The following is a 19031-nucleotide window of genomic DNA, read 5'->3' as shown; positions in this document are numbered from 1 at the left end:
TTTAAGAACCCATTGTGGCCCTCGAGTCAAAAAGTTTGCCCACCCCTGCAAGCTCACTTCCCATTGGTAAGCATGAGGTCACAAGACATGTGTCTGGGGACTGTATTTTTTGGCTGGGCAACCTTCTCCCAGTTACAATTCCAGGTTATGAAAAAACAGCAAATTCAGTTGCAGAGCTAACAGTCTTTTCTGCACCATTCCTACCTAACACACTGCTTAATTCCTCTGCCATTTCATTTGGTGATTTTTCAGTCAACCTTCAAACTATGTTCGAGCATAATTTCCCTTTACAGCCATCTGTGATCTGCCCAGACAAGATAAGCAATTGCCTCTTCTTTACAGCTCTAACATCTGTAAATATTTCTACTAGAGTAGGTAAAATGTTTGTGGGTAACCATTTAATTCTCTGTCTCTTATGCTCATTTCTAGTCTCATTTCTACTCACTTCCACATACTCTCCCCATGAATTGTTTCTTCCTCCAGCATCTCTTCGATTATTATTTATGTTTTGATGAATTTCACACTTATATCTCTAGAGTAATGCTTTCTCTAGATTTTAACGTTCACAAAGTAGTCAGTGTTCTCAGAGAAACAGAACAAAAAGGGCATACATAGATCAATAGATCGATAGGGAGGTACATCGATAGAGACATAGAGATATAGTTAGATACATATATATTATATAGATATAGATAGATAGATATAGATATAGATATAGATATAGATATAGATATAGATATACACACACATAAACAAGAGTTGGATGACAAATTGGATAATTACAAATTGAAATATATCAGTATATAAAGAGATTTACGATAAGGTATTGGCTAATGCAATCATGGAGGCTGAGCTGTCCCTCAATTAGTCGTCTGCAAGCCAGAGACCCAGGAAAGCCTTTGGTACCGGGTTTGAAGGTTAAACAGCTAGAGAGCCATGCACATTCCACTCTGGGTCTTAAAGACCTGAGAACCAGGAATGGTAAGAGCAGAGACTGGAGTCCCAGCTCCAGCAGTCAGGCGGAGGAGGGATTCAGCCTTCCTCTGCCTTTCTGTTCTATCCAGGCCCTCGGTGGATGGAGTGCTGCCCACCCACCTTGGGGAGAAATATCTGGTGTACTCAGCCCACTGATCCAAATGCGAATCTCTTCCAGACACACCCTCACAGACACACCCAGAAGTGACTTCATCAGCTCTCTGGGTATTCCTTGGCCCAGTCAAGTTGATTCCCACAATTCACCCTCACATATAGCAATACCTACTTGGAGATATTTGATGTGAATGAACTATTTTATGTTGCTGTGTTTCGAACACCCAAAAACTTGATGACAGACAGCAACCATTTGGGGGCAGAGGAGGGAGGATAGGAAGAACAAACACAACTACCCAAAATGCATCACTTTAGCACAATTAGATGACAGAGAAACCCAAGTGACCCAACATATATGAAGCAAAGTAGGATGGGCAATAACTATGTGTGGAAGCAGGACGTGAACAAAGAAAACCAGAGATGTATCAAAAGACACACGAATCAGCCTAAAGAGGCTCCTACTGTCCAAATATCGGACTTCTTGGCATCTTGTTCATGGAAGACTATGGACTGAGAGCCAAGAAACTAAATCTGCTCCTATGCAACGATGCTGCCAAAGACAAGCCACTTAGCATATCAAACCTCATTTTATCTAACCTGCAACATAAAGGTTTTATACCGGAGTTCTTTCTCATCTCTACTGGCTTTCTCATGTTTCTCCCCATGTCATAAGGGTGCCATGGCATGTGTCTGTGTTTAAATTTATTATTTCTTAAAATGTGGCTTCCCTCTTTTCCTCACTCCTTCCTGATATCAAATTCAAAAATGTATTTCCTATTCCTTCCAGATATCAAGGCTAAAATCGGATGTTAAGAGATCAATGTCGGCATGGCAACATTTATTATGGCAATGGAAAAAAGTATTTTGAAATATTGGCAAGGTGCAAAAGACATTTTAATATAAGTAGAGCATATTATAGACATTTAGATTCATACACATAGATGAGCATATTTCTTTTTCCATGGGATACGATAAAGTTGCACTACTGGGGCAAAAAACCATTATTTATCCTATAGACCAGTCACAGACATGTTATATAGACCTTCAGTATAATAACAGTACTGGATTATAACACATAGTAATATTCAAAATAATTCTCAAAGATGCCCAATTTCCTCTAAGTAAGGGATTAACTACTGGCAGACAGGAGTCTCTTTCTTTTCTGTCCTCCCTTCTCACTGCTGCTGTGCCAGCCACTCTCCTGCTTTCCTTGTGGTGATGCCTCGAGAAATTGAGGACATCAAGGACTTTCTGCTCACAGCCAGACGAAAAGATGCCAACACTGTCAAGATCAAGAAAAATAAGGTTATTATGAAGTTCAAAGTTGGATGCAGCAGATACCTGTCTACCTTGTTCATCACAAAGCGAAGGCAGAGACACTGAATCAGTCCTTGCCCCGGGCCTGGCTGTGGAAGAGCTGAACTGAACCAGGCACTCTCCTCTCTGTCCTTTGGATTCTGATTCTAATTTTACGAATTAAAAAAATAATTCTTAAAAAAAAAAAAGGCAAGCCGAAACCGGTTTGGCTCAGTGGATAGAGCGTCGGCCTGCGGACTGAAAGGTCCCAGGTTCGATTCCGGTCAAGGGCATGTACCTGGGTTGTGGGCACATCCCCAGTAGGAGATGTGTAGGAGGCAGCTGATCGATGTTTCTCTCTCATCGATGTTTCTAACTCTCTATCTCTCTCCCTTCCTCTCTGTAAAAAAATCAATAAAATATATATATATATAAAAAAAAGGCAAGCAAGGAAGGAAGAGGAAGTGAAAATTTTGAAGAAAAAGAAAACAAAAACAGGATAAGAATGTATCAAGGATGGTATATATCCTTTTAATAACTTTATTTATTTATTATATATACTTTTAATGACTGTTTATTTATTTATTTTTAATCCTCACCCAAGGCTGTTTTTTTCTGTTGATTTTTAGAGAGAGTGGAAGGTGAGAGGGAGAGACAGGGAGAAACACTGAAGTGAGAGAGATACACATTGATTGGTTGCCTCCCTGGTGCCGCTAACCAGGGCCAGGATCCTGCAACCTAGGTACATGCTCTTGACCAGAATTGAACCCAGGACCCTTTGGTCCACAGGCCAATGCTATCCACTGAACCAAACTGGCTAGGGCAGGGGTCCTCAAACTTTTTAAACGGGGGGCCAGTTCACTGTCCCTCAGACCGTTGGAGGGCTAGACTATAGTTTTAAAAAAAACTATGGACAAATAAATTCCTATGCACACTGCACATATCTTATTTTGAAGTAAAAAAACAAAATGGGAACAAATACAATATTTGTATTTGCATGTGGCCCATGGGCCGTAGTTTGAAGACCCCTGGGCTAGGGCTTAAATAACTGTTTTTGTAGGCACCAAAGTAATAATTATTCCAGGCAATGATCATCACTGAATATTAAATGCTTAAATAAAATGATTGGGAATTTGAATATTTACTGCTTCCCAACTTCTAACCTACCTATAACCTCACTAGAACCCCTTAATTGCAAACTTCTCAAACTATAACACTGCAGTATTTCCTTTCATTGTAAAAGTAAAAAATATATAGTAGAATAGAAAGATCTGGCAGATACCACCTTAACCATGTGATTTTGTAACACCAGTAACAGCATTGTCTATGTTTTGGGCAGTAAAAGCTCTTGCCAAACTCATAAGCCCTGCCATGAAGGACACATTTTACAAACGATGAAACCAGCTCAGAGAGTTTATGAATAAAAAAACCCAAAGTCTCTATTGCGATCTCAGAGGCAAACTTGAGCGTTTCTGGTTACAAATCTATTATGCATAGACCAGGGCATCTAAAGACTTCCTCAAGGACTCTAGTAGGTAAGTTGTCTACTGCTGATCCTCAAATGGTCTCCTGGGGGCTGTCACTCACATATTTGAAAATCCTGGAGTACATCATTCCTAATTAGTGTAAGCAGCATCAACTTCTGTCTGGACAAGAGCTTACAATAAAATATTACTTAACCAGTAATTACCCCTCGTGGATTTCTCCTATCTGCCCTCTTAGATTCTGAACTCGGAGAGGCCAGCCATGTTGGCTTTCTTACCTAGCCTTCACGGTCACTGAGTAGATTCCCTGGCCCGATGCATTTACTCAATCACTGGCGATAGGAATTGAATTATATTAATAGATGCCTCCCCCATCCCCAACAGAGGGGAAATAGCTAAGCATAGATCAGCTATTTCTCCCCTCCTCAACTTTTTTTTAAAACTTTATTTTCTCCAAGTTACTTCAATGTCTGTTTTTCAGGGTTCTAGCTCAATACACAACTCATTCATGACAGGACCACAATAACCTCTATTCTCAGTGGTAAGGGATTTCATATATACATCAGCCCATGTCTGGGAATGTTTTGTTCTTTATCCTTAACAAGATGTAGTTGCTATAATATCTAGTCACACTAGGCATAAACAGTAGGTACAATTGAAAATCTCTGGGTCTTACATTCAACCTAGGCTTGAGGCTCTAAATCTTAATGATCAAATGATAAAGGCGTTTAGCTCTCTAAATGATAGAAATCCTAGCAGGCAGGAAAGAAGGTAAAGAAGAAAAAGAGAACACATTTGAGGCCTATATGCTATGAATGTTTTAAATCATCATAGCACCTCAAAGAAGTGGAAGCCACAACTGTAATTTTGTAGATGAATAAACAGCAAATGTGAGAGATGTAGTAATTCATTCTTGATCACATGAGAATAACTAAGAACTTTACATTCAGATGCCGGCACAGTCCCTTATCTTCCTCGCATACCACAACGTGTGGACAAGGCTGCCATTGTGAAATTGGGGTTGTACTCTAGCTCTGATGGAGTTCCCTTAAACAATCATAAGTACACTGTAAGGGACTTAAACCCTTGAGGTGCATACATATATGGGTGTGTTCCTACTTGTTGAATAAATGAAATGCCTGGAGCCCATAAGCACTCTACTTCTCTTAATAGGATTGCACACCGCACTGGAGGATATGTCAGGTGGCTTCATTCTGCTGCACAAAGTCCCAGGTCATGTTCTTCAACAAATGACTTTGCTGCCTCACCCTCAGCTGGGAGGGCACCTGTGCTCCCTCAGTGCTCACTGTCCTCCAAATTGTTCTAATCTCCCATTTGCAACTGCATCTCTAAATGTCTGGGTCACCGAGAGAAGCAGCCGATACAGATAAATTGCCAGGATAACCTTTTGCCGAGGTTGTTAACATGATTGATAGGAGTCATTACATCAGCTAGAGATCATTATTTTTTATTGGTAAAATGAGATTTTCCCAACAAGTCACGCCAAGCAGGTCCTAACTGAGATGGAGAAAAGGTCTCCTTAGGGACAGTGGGGAGTCTCTTGTCTGGACTTCTGACACTTCAGTAGATCGTCCTAACGTGCATGAGTCATGGGCGGGAGCCAAGAGATAAAGTTGTAGGACAGCAGTTCTCAGAGGTGCGGACACCAGAATCGCCTGACAGCTTCTTAAGTCAGGTTGGTGGGCCCTAACCTGCGAATTTCTGACTCAGCAGGTTTGCCGTTGGGCTCCTAAATTTGAATTTCTAACAAATGTCCCAGATAATGCTGACACTGCTGTTGCTTGGACTGTTCTCTAAAAGCCATTACTTTAGATCGATGTTTGGTACATACTCAGGCGTCCCCACCTAGGACTGAACCCTCTGTCTTTCCTTTTAAGTATGTTTTTTGTCAATAAAAATGTATGTTAATAATAATAATAATAATAATAATAATAATAATAAATTCCAGCCTTATTAAAGAATAATCTGAAAGGTTACCTAAATTTATGAATTCTCTTGTTAGGTGTAACAGATGTTTATTGTATACCTGCTATGTACTAGGTTAGTATCAAGTAGTGAGATTCGAGGAAAAAGATAAGCTCCTATCACAGATGTGTGAAATAGTGGATATTTCCCCTGGTTCTGAATTGCTAAAAGGGCAGTTTTCTGGTCTCAGAGGTTGACATATAAGAGCAAACTCATAGATCATTGGCATATTTTAGAGGTGATCTCATGATGTTCTTTATGCTATATGTGCAATAAGGTTCCTACATTATGGTGGCAAGGACAGGAGAGATATATGTTACTGGCATTTTCAAGAAAAGTTACTATGTATTGTATGAGTCTACTTAGGCTGCTGTAACAAAATACCATAGACTGGGTGACTTAAACAACATACATTTACTGGAGGCTGGGAATTCTGAGATCAAACTAGCGATGGCCCTTTCCCTGGCTTGTGGTAGACACCTTCCTACATGTTTTAATGTGGCCTTTTATTTGTGCATGGTGAGAGAGAGAGAGAGAGAGAGAGAGAGAGAGAGAGAGAGAGAGAGGAGAGAGAATATCACTTCTTCCTTTTATAAGGCCACTAATCTCATTATGAAGGCTCTAACCTTATGACCTAATTCAATCCTAATTACCTCTCAAAGCCCTGTCTCCAAATAGTACAATAATGGGAGGAGGCTGGTTAGAGCTTCAAAATGAATTTTGAGGAGACAAAACATTCAATCCATTATTCATAGATAGATAGATAGATAGATAGATAGATAGATAGATAGATCATTTTATTATATTACTAGAGGCCTGGTGCATGTGCACCGGTGGGGTCTCAAGGCCTGGTCTGTGCCCTCTTGCAATCCAGGACCCTTCGGGGGATGTCTGATAGCCGGTTTTGGCCTGATCCCCGCAGGCCTGATCCAGACAGGAGGGACCCCAATCATATGCATTGAGCGTCTGTACCCTGGTTGTCAGTGTGCATCACAGAGGCCAGACAACTGGTCATTTGTTCATTTGGTTGCTTAGGCTTTTATATATATAGACTAGAGGCCCGGTGCACAAAAATTTGTGCACTCGGGGGAGAGGAGGTCCCTCAGCCTGGCCTGTGCCCTCTTGCAGTCTGGGACCCCTTGGGAGATAACGACTTGCTGGCTTAGGCCTGCTCCCGGGTGGCAGAGGTCAGGCCCAATCCCTAGGTGCAGCCCCTGGTCAGGCTCAGAGCAGGGCCGATTGGGGAGTTGGGGCGCCACCCCCTGTCATGCACAGAGCAGGGCGGATTGGGAGGTTGGGATGCCACCCTCAATCACACTCAGGGTAGGGCCGATTCAGGGGTTGGGGCACCGCCCCCTGTCACAATCAAGGCAGGGTCAATAGGGAGGTTGTGGCGCCACCCCCTGTCACGCACAGAGCAGGGCTGATCAGGGGGTTGGGGCGCTGCTCCCTATCACGCACAAGGTAGGGCCGATGGGGGGGGGGGGTTGGGGCGCCGCACCCTGTCACACACAGAGCCACAGGGCGATCAGGGGTTTGGGGAGCTCCCCCCTGTCACGCACAGAGCAGGGCTGATCAGGGGGTTGAGGAGCTCCCCCCTGTCAGGAACAGAGCAGGGCGGATAGGGAGGTTGTGGCCATGCCCCCTGTCACACACAGAGCCGCAGGGCGATCAGGGGGTTTGGACCCTGCCCCCTGTCACACACAGAGCCGCAGGGCGATCAGGGGGTTTGGACCCTGCCCCCTGTCACACTGATCCCAGTGCTGGGAGGCATATTACCCTTTTACTATATAGGATAGAAGCCTGGTACACGGGTGGGGGCCTGCTGGTTTGCCCTGAAGGGTGTCCTGGATCAGGGTGGGGGTCCCGCTTGGGTGCCTGGCCAGCCTGGGTGAGGGGATGATGGCTGTTTGCATCTGGTCACACCCCCTTCAGGGTGGACGTCCCGCTTGGGTGCCTGGCCAGCCTGGGTGAGGGGATGATGGCTGTTTGCAGCTGGTCACATACCCTTTAGGGTGGGGGTCCCCACTGGGGTACCTGGCCAGCCTGAGTGAGGGGCTGAGGGCCATTTTCAGGCTGGCGGGTGACTGAAGCTCCCAACCTGTCCTTTTTTCCTTTTTTTTTTTTATTCTGGGCCAGCTTTAGCTCTGAGGCTCAGCTCCAGCTATGAGACCTCCACTGCTGAAAGTAGGTTTCTGGCCTTTGTTTACTCTTCTGTTTTTGAAACAATGTTGCAGTCCTGCTGGCTGAAGCCCGGGGTTTTGTTTAGCTTCTATATTTGTTACAATGTTGCTTAGAGTGCAGCTGAGAGGCCGGCAAGGCAGATGGGGAAGCTTGGCTCCCTCCATCACTGAAGCAAGCAAGACTCCCTGTTCACGTCAGCTGCCTGACTGCCGGCCGCCATCTTGGCTGGCAGTTAATTTGCATATCTCCCTGATTAGCCAATGGGAAGGGTAGCAGTCTTACACTAATTACCATGTTTCTCTTTTATTAGATAGGATGTATTTTTATATAGATTCTTTTACACTTTAAGAATCATTATGTGAAAGGACTCTCTTCCTATAAACAATAGAGAAATAAATACCCAAAATATATTGAATATACTTTACATGCATTATCTTATATAATTTCAATATAATCATCAAAGAGACCCTGGGAATTAATAATCACTATTCCCATTTTATGGAGAAGAAAACTCAAACTTAGATAGGCTAAGTTGTTCAGGTTGACCAAATGTGAGTGCCAGAATTTGAACCTAATAGTTCTGATGTCAAACGTTAGTTCCATTATTTCCAGTTAACACTTGGAAACGTTTTGCTTAATGGGTGAGAGATTGCTGGTGACTGCCTCAAGAAACAACTCATTCAAATTGTATTAGAAATCCATTTATCTACAAATATACTTTGATTTCTTGAGTAGGTCAAGCCTCATGGGTCTAGTCATTCATTTTTTCATCCCATTGAGTTTCTTTCTAGTTACTATTTCTGAGAAGTAAACACTGAAAGATGCACCTTTTTCTGGAATATCTTTGTCTGTTGTAGATATTGCTCTAACCCAATAGTTCTCTCATGAGAACCAGTTTCCATCATATGACCAGTAGGGTTTGACATCTCCTACCTCTTTAAATCACCCTGGACACATATCCAAAGACAAATAGGCATTGGCCTCTATTAAAGTTGAAGCAGTCTTTACTGGGAAAACCAGATCATTGTTTTAAGGATGTTCAGAAATTTCTCACAATGAGGATGTTTAATGAGTATGGATACCTCTTCATTGCTTTGCCAGTTTGAGAATGATTTTCTTGTTAACATGTCTGTGACTGGTCTATAGGATAAATAATAGTTTTTTGCCCCAGTAGTGAAACTTTATCTTATCCCATGGAAAAAAAAAATATGCTCATCTATGTGTATGAGTCTAAATGTCTATAATATGCTCTACTTATATTAAAATGTCTTTTGCACCTTGCCAATATTTCAAAATACTTTTTTCCATTGCCATAATAAATGTTGCCATGCCGACATTGATCTCTTAACATCCGATTTTAGCCCTGATATCTGGAAGGAATAGGAAATACATTTTTGAATTTGATATCAGGAAGGAGTGAGGAAAAGAGGGAAGCCACATTTTAAGAAATAATAAATTTAAACACAGACACATGCCATGGCACCCTTATGACATGGGGAGAAACATGAGAAAGCCAGTAGAGATGAGAAAGAACTCCGGTATAAAACCTTCATGTTGCAGGTTAGATAAAATGAGGTTTGATATGCTAAGTGGCTTGTCTTTGGCAGCATCGTTGCATAGGAGCAGATTTAGTTTCTTGGCTCTCAGTCCATAGTCTTCCATGAACACTGCATTTCTTTATAATATTTAATGAGTCTCTTTCATTCCCCAATTGCCCTCCCACATCCATGCCACACCCATTTGTGGTCAGTGGTATTGAATAACTTGAAGCTGTCCTTCCCATCGATATCCAGAAATGAGAATACATTCTGCCAATAAATGTGTCTATAAATAGGTATACTTATGCCTGTTGGGTTTTCTTGGCAATTACAAATTACTTGCTGATTGTGCACACTGATCTAAAGGATTTTTAAACTTTCTGAAATATACTGACTTTTCTCCTGTAGCTGGTGAGTGGGAGGTTTGGAATCAAACAAATTCCTGGGGCAGATAGAACAGCAAATAAACTAGAGACAACTTTCTTTACTTCTTGCCAGGGATTGAGTTGTTCTAGAAAAATATATGAAAATGGGGACAAAATGAATGCAAAAAGAAATTCATTTGCCTTCAGTATTATGAGTATTTCATCACTGTGTGGAAACATTAGTAAGTCATATTAACGTAACTATTTTTTCTTGGAGCTTCACAATATATTATAGAGATATTGAAGAGAGCATTACTTGCATTTTTTTTTTTTTTTATTTTTTTTTTTGCTTGAGGAAAGCTGTGCCACATCTTTAGGGAAACCTGTATACTTCATTTCTTAAAATGGCACAGCAAGATGAAAACATGACAGTTATGATTGCTCCAAAAATAAATTTTAGCCACACCCATATACCACATGACTCAACCTCTAGCTTCCCCAAATTTTTATCTTTGCTTTGAAAGGAGAATGTGATGATTATCTAAGTGGAATTTGCTTAAGTGGTATTTTTTAAGCTCAGATTTCCTGCACATTGGCTATAGTAGATGTCCCTTATTTATGTCTGTCCAATAGGAATGCCCACTTATGAGAGGGACCCACCCCTACTGTTGTAGTTTGAGTGATGAATCTACACTCAGCTGCAGAGGGGAGCATGTGACTTAGGCCAGCACAATCAGAATGTAGCATTCCCTTTCACAATGATTACTTAAGGAATCACCCAATGACAGCTAAACAGAATTCATCAACATTAACACAAGGAAGCTAGAAGGATCTATGCATGTCTTTCAAAGGGGTGGTGATTGGGCAACATTTTGAGAAATTTTTCTTAATTTCACACAAATGAAATCTGCTAAGAAGGAAGCACAATGGTGGGGTAAAGCAGAGAGAGACACAAAGACAAAGGGTTTTGATGTTATGACTGACCCAAGCCAATGTCAACATAAACAAATACTTAAAGTGAAGAAATTGAATTTGATTGAAGCTAGAAAGGGCGAATTTATCTTTCTGGCCTTCTATAATTGATAAAATATTAACTAATATATATGTTATATTGCTTAAACATGATAATTAGAAAATGCCTTAATGTGAGCTTTTAAAAATTTATCTTTATTGTTGAGAGTATTACAGATGTCCCCATTTTTCTCCCATTACCCCTTCCACCCCACTTCCACCCCACACCAGGCCTTCACCACACTATTGCCTGTGCCTATGGGTTATGCATATGTGCATATATGTTCTTTGGTTAATCTCTTTCTGATAGGCATTGCATAAAAACTGAAGTCAGCGCCCTATTGGACTGAAAGTTATTTCAAAAAATGCTTTATTTATTTGGCTAATGTTACTTGCCATTTAGTTTCTTCTATAAGATGTAGTTGGCTGATAGTCCTGCTTTCATGTTTTCCTCTTTGTTCGTGAAACATAAAACATTTTCTCTCAATTAATCAAACTGCAACATTATCAAAATTTTAACATACAGAGTGGGAAATTTTCACACATCTCAATAACTATTTTGGACACTTGCAGTTAAGCACATTAAGAAGCTTATTAGAGGAGAGTTGTGGAATGAGCCTCAATTAGTAAATTAGACTGTATTCATTACACTTCACCAAATGCTCATTAACAGATTGTTTGATTTTTTTTTCTGCCTGTGATAGGGGGGAAAAAGAAAGAAAAACGGGTTGTGGGGAGTGAGTTTGCCCTAACAGCAATATGGAAATGAAGTCACATGATGGTCCTTTTGCTTCCAGCTGCCTGGAGTAAAAAAATAAATAAATAAATAGCACTTGTAGCTGTTACCAGTGAGACTTTGTTTGGAGCTAAGTATTAGAAGGATGGACTCCGGGCCACTAAAGTCACCTATGGCATATTTTTTTTACAAAAGTCTTTACAGACTGTCAAACTACAGCAGGAAGGCCAGGGAGGGTTGGGAGGGCAGGAGGGGGGTGGGTAAGAGATCAACCAAAGGACTTGTATGCATGCATATAAGCATAACCAATGGACATAAGACACTGGGGGGTAGGGGAGGCCAGGGGAATGTCAAGGGCGGGGGTAAAAAAAAAGGAGACATATATAATACTCTTTGTAATACTTTAAGCAATAAAAAAATAAATAAAATAAAATAAAATAAAATAAAGAGTCTATTTCCAGGAAAAGCAGGACTCACCAAACAGCTCATTTTGGTTGAAGGATACCCTGATGATCTTGCCAAATCTTTTTTAGGATGCATGGCAATCCAGGATGCTTCCTTCCAAATTCCCCAGCTCCCTTCTTCCCCCAGAGAGAGAATTCCATGGCTGCCTAATGGCTCTGAGCCTTCCTAGCTCACTCCTCATTTGGTCTCACACAGACCTTTCCTCTAAAGTCTCTTCGTGTTTATTTCCATCTTGGTGTCTGCTTCTTGGATGATTCATCCTAACACAATAAGCAAAGACGTTTATCACACACACACACACACACACACACACACACACACACACACACACGGTTTCTGGGGCCCCATAGTTATGCATATTCTATAACTTTGGTGATGATGGTAGCGATGATGAGAGAGAGCAGCACAGGCTTCACCTTGCCCTTTCCTGGGAGGCTAGGATGGTGACCCTGAACTTGCTGGGGGGAGGGGGGCAGTTCAATGAGAACTCAAGTTAGAGCTGGACACTAAAGGTCACAGACCCTTTAGCTGTTTCTTGCAACGGTGATAATGTGGCTTTATTTTCTTCTTCCAAGAATAAACGATAAAACAACAAATTATTTTTTAAAACTTAGCTTTTGATGAGAATTGCTCTTCATGTATAAATGTAAAGCAATTTAGTCATTTCAAATAAATATGCACATTTTTATTAAATACTATAAAGATTGAAAAGTGATGGCTTGGTTAATTTATATTAGTTCAAACATTACATATTTGCTCATATTTACTATTATATGACTAATATTTAAGTGCCACATTTAATGTCATAGAATTAAAGACCAGTCCAGCTGGTGTGATTCAGTGGTTGAGCATCGACTTATGAACCAAGTGGTCACCAGTTCAATTCCCTGTCAGGGCACATACCCAGGTTGCAGGCTTGATCCCCATAGGGGGCATACAGAAGGCAGCCGATTGATGATGTTTCTCTCTTATCAATGTTTCTATCTATCCCTCTCCCTTCCTCTCTCTTTATCCTCTTCCCTTCCTCTCTCTCTAAAAATCAATGAAAACATATTAGAAAAAAAGAAAAGAAAGACCAAAAAGGATCGTAAATAAAATTAAAGTATATGAAATGTAAAAATCACATAATGTAAAATGTAATAATATAGGTAATATCTATAATTATAAAAGTGTAATATGCTAATTAGATGAGACAGCCTAACAACCTTCTGGACATCCTTCTGGATGACCTTCCAGATGAAGACAGGGCTGCAAGGGCTGAGGGCAGCCACCACGGCTGCCAGGGCCAAGCCCCTTGCATGAATTTCGTGCATTGGGCCTCTAGTTAAATATATAAAATACACATAAATATTGGCACCTGATAGAAGTATAATTGTCTTATCATTAAAAGTATTTAATCTTTTACAAATCCCCCCCCCAAAAAAAAAAATACAGAGAAATATAGGTTACCTTTACAGATTCCTAAGGGATGAACACTGTTCAATTTCATAGATAACCCTATTTATTTTATGTAACTTTCATATTTGCTATTTTGAACATAATGCACATAAAACTTCTTGTATCAGTAACTGAAAAATATGAAGTGCATCTTTATTAGAAATAGCTGTAAGTCATTTTACCTTACATTGATATATATGTATCAGTCATTAGTTAGCAAAAGTACCTGAAACTATTCTACACACATGTTCTCTTGTATCTCACAAGTCCAATCTCCAGCCTCAGCTAACTAGACCTGTAATAAAAACCACGCCTAGGGGAGGGTAGGCACCTTCCATGGGCAACAAGAGTAATAAGGCACAGGCTGGTATAAAACACATGAACCAGGGATAAACTGGTCTGAAGAGATTGTTTCTCTCAAAACCAGAAATAATCCCTGGCTGGTTGGCTCAGTGGATAGAGCGTTGGCCTGTGGACTGAAGGGTCCTGGGTTGATTCCAGTCAAGGGCTTTTGCTTTGCTTGCAGGCAACCAATCTATGTGTCTCTCTCACATCACTGTTTCTCTGTGTCTCTTCCCCTCTCTTCCACTCGCTCTAAAAATCAATGGAAAAACAGAAACCAAACAAACAAAAATAAACAAAAAAGAAAGAAACCTGAATTAAGAGACAAGGGAGGAAGCTGACAGCCGTAGAACCTGCCTGTGAAAACTCCTGTCGTCAATGGGCACCTGAATAACGGAAATTCTAAACAGACACTAACAGCAGCAGCAATGGCAGCACTGTCTGGGCAGTGCTAGCCACCCCACCAACAATGGCAGAGAACAGCAGAGATGAACTTACATCTACTTCCAAAAATATCATGGTCCGAGTTTCAACAAGACCCCCATTTCAAGTCAGGTCAGGGCCCCAGTTCCAGGCCTGCAATGGGTGCAAACTCTCCCTGAAACAGTGCAGGGTGGTCCGCATGGCTGAACACACACCTTTGTCCAGGAGGAGTTGGGATCCCTGTGTCACTTGAGTTTGAGTACATCCTTGTCTGGAAACAAGAAAAGCCTTAATATTATCTACTAGAGACCTGGTGCACAAATTCGTGCATGGGCGGGGTTCCTCAGCTTTGCTGGTGAACCGGGCTGATCGGGGCCTATCAGGGCAGGCCAGCTGTGGGGAGGGACTGCAGGAGATGGGCCAGCCTTTGGAGGTTGGCTGTGGGAGTGCACTGACCTCCAGGGGGCAGCTCCTGTGTTGAGTGTCTGCCCCCTGGTGGTCAGTGCGCATCATAGCTACCAGCTGGTCATCTAGTTGTCCAGTTGTAATGGTCGCTTAGGCATATATATATATATATATATATATATATATATATACACATATATATATATATATATATTTAATGAGGTTATTTATCCTGCTTGCTCATCTACAAAAGGGAAATAGTAAAACCCACCTCCCACTCCTGTCCTAAGATTCAATGTTTGAAAACATGAACTTATCTCAGTGCTGAACTCTTCCAAAGGATGGCTTTTCCATTTCCTTCCCTACACACAGGATTGATTTAGGTGACCCCTATTGAGTCTAATTTTAGTTATCCTCTTGCCTTTCTGAAATAGTCTAAGAAGCAAAATTGTAGAATTGATTCCCATCCTCTTATTTTCCTCCAAAGTGTTAGAGTTTTAAAAGAAAAAAGTATTAGAGTCACATGCCCTGGTTAAAACCCCAAACTAGGAAGACATCAATTCCCTAAGGCCTCCCCCTAGCAGTTTACCTATGAATCTGTGGCACATGTTGGCTAAACTTGTACAATCTAGTTTTTACCTCTCTTGCTTCCCTTTCCCAAGAGGCAGACTTTTAAAAAGATTCAACACCATTCCGAACCATTTGCTTCAAAGGAAAAGGAAGGAAAAAGAAGATAAAGTCTGTTGCTAACAATGAACTTTTTGTCAGAGAAATTGCACTGGCCCCCCAACTTCAAACTTATAAGTGAAGCCATAAACCCAACATCATTTTCTCCATTGTCCTTCTGAGTTGGGTATCAAAACACATTGCCATTTTTTTTTATTGTGTGGTTTGTTTTGCTTTTAAATTAATAGTTTTCCCCAACAGCCCAATAATAAAAATACTGATGCATTGTAGCTGTAGAGTAATTTATAAGATTTAAGGACAGATCATAAGGGCAATTTTGAGTTTTACTGTCAAAGAAATAAAGGTTGGCTCAAACTGTAGGGAAATCTGAGACTATAATCTCACTCCACACTTGCTATTTCAGATAGTTAGATTAACGTCAACCTTCCCCTCCATGCCGGACTGTAATGTCAAAGACATTCTATTACGCATTTAACATTCAGAAACACTTTGCAATGAAGTTGTGTTGATTGGAATGTGTTTCCAGAGATTTGTAATCTTTAAGATTGTCTTGAAGAACTCTTTACTCCTTTTCTCATCCTTCCACCTGTGAATAAACTAGATATTTGAGGAGAGGATTTCATTAACTGAAGTCACATGGGTCTAGAAATTCCATTTTAAAATAGCACTAATTAAATTTCCTTAATCCTACTGAAGCTTTTAGCTGTGAGTTGCAGCTATTGCACATGAAATCCATAAGCCTGCTATTCAAATGTCATGCCTCTTTATTATTATTTATTTATATGAATTTATTGGCTGGATGTGTCTCTGTGGCCTCCGGGTATGAGAATCTTTAAGTTTAATTATGAAGCTCATTCTGACATTCTGAGTTTTATCACTCCTAACCAAACATAGATGAAAGAACATCAAAGCAGAAAATACACACATACACAAAGATGTGCACCCTCAGGACACACCAGATCCAACCCACCAGCAAGTTAGCAAACCCATAGGAACTAGGCAAAGACACTTGACAGGAGACATCTTATTAGAATACAAAGCTTTTACTATTTAAATTTGTTTTAAAGTGGGAGGTAGAACCACATGGAAGACACACTCCACTGTGTAACGTGATTCATTCATTGCACACAGCTTCTTCTGCAGGCCTTGCGGGATCCCTAGAGCAGTGGTCGGCATACTGCGGCTTTCGAGCCACATGTGGCTCTTTTGCCCCTTGGGTGTGGCCACAAAGTTTCAATTGCACTGTACGTGCACGTCCGCATGTGGTATTTTTTGGAAGAGCCACACTCAAAGGGCTGCAGTTTGCTGACCACTGCCCTAGAGCAACGAACACATACCTTCTTCTCACACCCCAGGGACATGGATCTTTATGTAGGAATCAGCTCTGGCCTTAGGCCTAATCCTCCTGCCCAAGAGTCAGAGGAAAGGAATGCATCCATTGAGAAGACCTGATGACTCTTCTTTCAAGTATGCTGAAAGAAAATTAAATTAATACTATTAAGAGGTCATTGTCAAGGGCATGGAGGGTGGTCATACAAGGCCCATATCCTAATGCATTTTCAGTTTGGGAGTTTGTTGAAAATCATCATCATCATCATCACCTTATCAGCAGTATCACCATTAACATGATCATCATCGACTCCCTTGATTTATATCACATATTATTGCTTTAAAAAACTCAAGTGCCTGTGATCTCACTTGGCAATAATAAAAAATTATATATTTTTTCCATTTAAATAGATATTTTCTTTTATTTCAGAGAGGAAGGGAGAGGGAGAGAGAGATAGAAACATCAATGAGGAGAGAGAATCATTGATTGGCTGCCTTCTGCACTGGGGATGGAGCCCGCAACCCGGGCATGTGCCTGACTGGGAATCTACTTGTGATCTCCTGATTCATAGGTTGACACTCATCCACTATGCCATGCCGTTTATGAATTTTTTCATGTGAGATGAGGAAAATGATATCTACACAGTTTGAATTTGTAAGCTACATTCAATACATAGGCTAATGTATTAATGGATCTTTTAAAAGTTGTTTTTAACTCCTGTTTTCCCAGCTCTCATGTAACTTCATTATTCCAAATTGAAAATATGCTAAGTTTTACTTAAATGGCTTTAATAGGCTACCTATAAGATGAGCACAGGTCTGATCTTAGAGCTGACACAGTGGGGTTTTTTTCTAGGACATCATCAATCTATGTCCGATTTTCTGAACCGTTTCTATTTTCGATTTCTTGCTAAACTCTGACCCACTCTGACCCTCCACCGCTTTCTCTTTTTGGAGACGTGGAGATGGGATGGAATATGTGGAAACAAGTACCTTTTTTTCATTTGCCTCATAGTCTATCTTCAATTTTCTTTATATCAGGAGCGATAACAACGAAGTGCCAATAGACTAAAAAAAGAACATCTGTTTCCCGTGTTTTCCATCATAAGGACATTTGAAGTGTGAGATTCTGTTTCTAAAAGATCAACACTTTAAAAATCCTTCTGATGACAAACTGTGCCTACTTCCAGATCATGTGGCAGTAAAACACTATTACATAGCTCATCACACCCGGGATGAAGCGTCGGCTGCGAAACATTATGATTTATGTGTATATTCAACATTTGTTTTTGGAAGCCAGACTGACTTCTCCCTTGACTTGTTGCGACGAAAAGGATTGCTACGTAATTCTCTGTAATTAGCGATCCTTAATTCCATCCAACAACGCGGTTACACACAAAGCATTCGCCGTACCTTGTTTTCCTGCAGAAATGCTCATCAGTGCCCTTAATTACCTCCTGACATCACTGGGTTGTGGTTGTGGACTTGCACACGCTACTGTGTACTGCATGGCTCATAAGCCTAACGAGAATAAGTTCATTAAATTAATCCCAATAATTAACACACTGGCTGCCTGCTTCTCAGATGTCTAATTTGTGACACGCGCTTGGCAAATGTTTTCATCTGTGGAAGCGGAATTGCATTCGAAAAGCCTTTTTGAGAGAAGCTGAAATTCCTCCTTATTAGAAAGCCTTTGTCAAATGCACAATCCACTCATGATATATATTAAGAAAGAGACACAGCCTCAGGGACAATAAAAGTCATATCAAAGGTTGACCAAATGAGAGAGGGCTCATGATGGTGATTTTTTCCCCTCATGGAGTGTTTTGAAAGTAGAGAGAAGAAAAATTATTTTGTTTTCATATCTCAGTAATTCCACCGGGTGAAAGGGCTTACCTCTATCCATTCCTGACTGCCATCTACTCCCTAAATTGCTGGTTCGAATAATTTCCTAAATTGCTCCATTTACCCAAGTCATGTGTTGATATGCCCAAAATGTATACTAACAGGTCATTAATAGCCCATGCATTCATAAATAGAGGGTGAAATTCACTCTTCAAATGACCCGGAAATTATCTGATATTAACACATATCTTACTCAAGTCTAAAGCACAAGTAAGAGTAGAATAAAAGTTAACCCTTTCTATTCTTTACTCTTGTGCCTTATTTTAAATTACTGTGATGTGGAACAGATTCTGGCATATAGTAGGTGCTGAATCAAGTCAGCTGAATCAGTTATAAGGTAAATAAAAAT

At 40.7% G+C, this 19031-nt stretch overlaps 1 protein-coding gene across 1 annotated transcript; it reads left to right on the top strand.

The window, feature by feature from the left end:
* Positions 1-2307: 2307 nt before the first annotated feature.
* LOC308531408 (large ribosomal subunit protein eL38-like) lies at positions 2308-2515 on the top strand (the record flags this gene model as incomplete). The annotated part of the gene is given in 3 exon segments (XM_081108349.1): positions 2308-2452; positions 2455-2481; positions 2484-2515. Coding segments are annotated over 3 exon segments (204 nt in total).
* Between the last annotated feature and the right edge of the window lie 16516 nt (positions 2516-19031).

Source organism: Myotis nattereri (assembly GCF_964212035.1).
Source record: "Myotis nattereri genome assembly, chromosome: 15".
In the NCBI taxonomy this organism is placed as follows: Eukaryota; Metazoa; Chordata; class Mammalia; order Chiroptera; family Vespertilionidae; genus Myotis; species Myotis nattereri.
The sequence above is the reverse complement of the archived record's forward strand: the minus strand, read 5'-3'. Positions and strand labels throughout refer to the sequence as shown.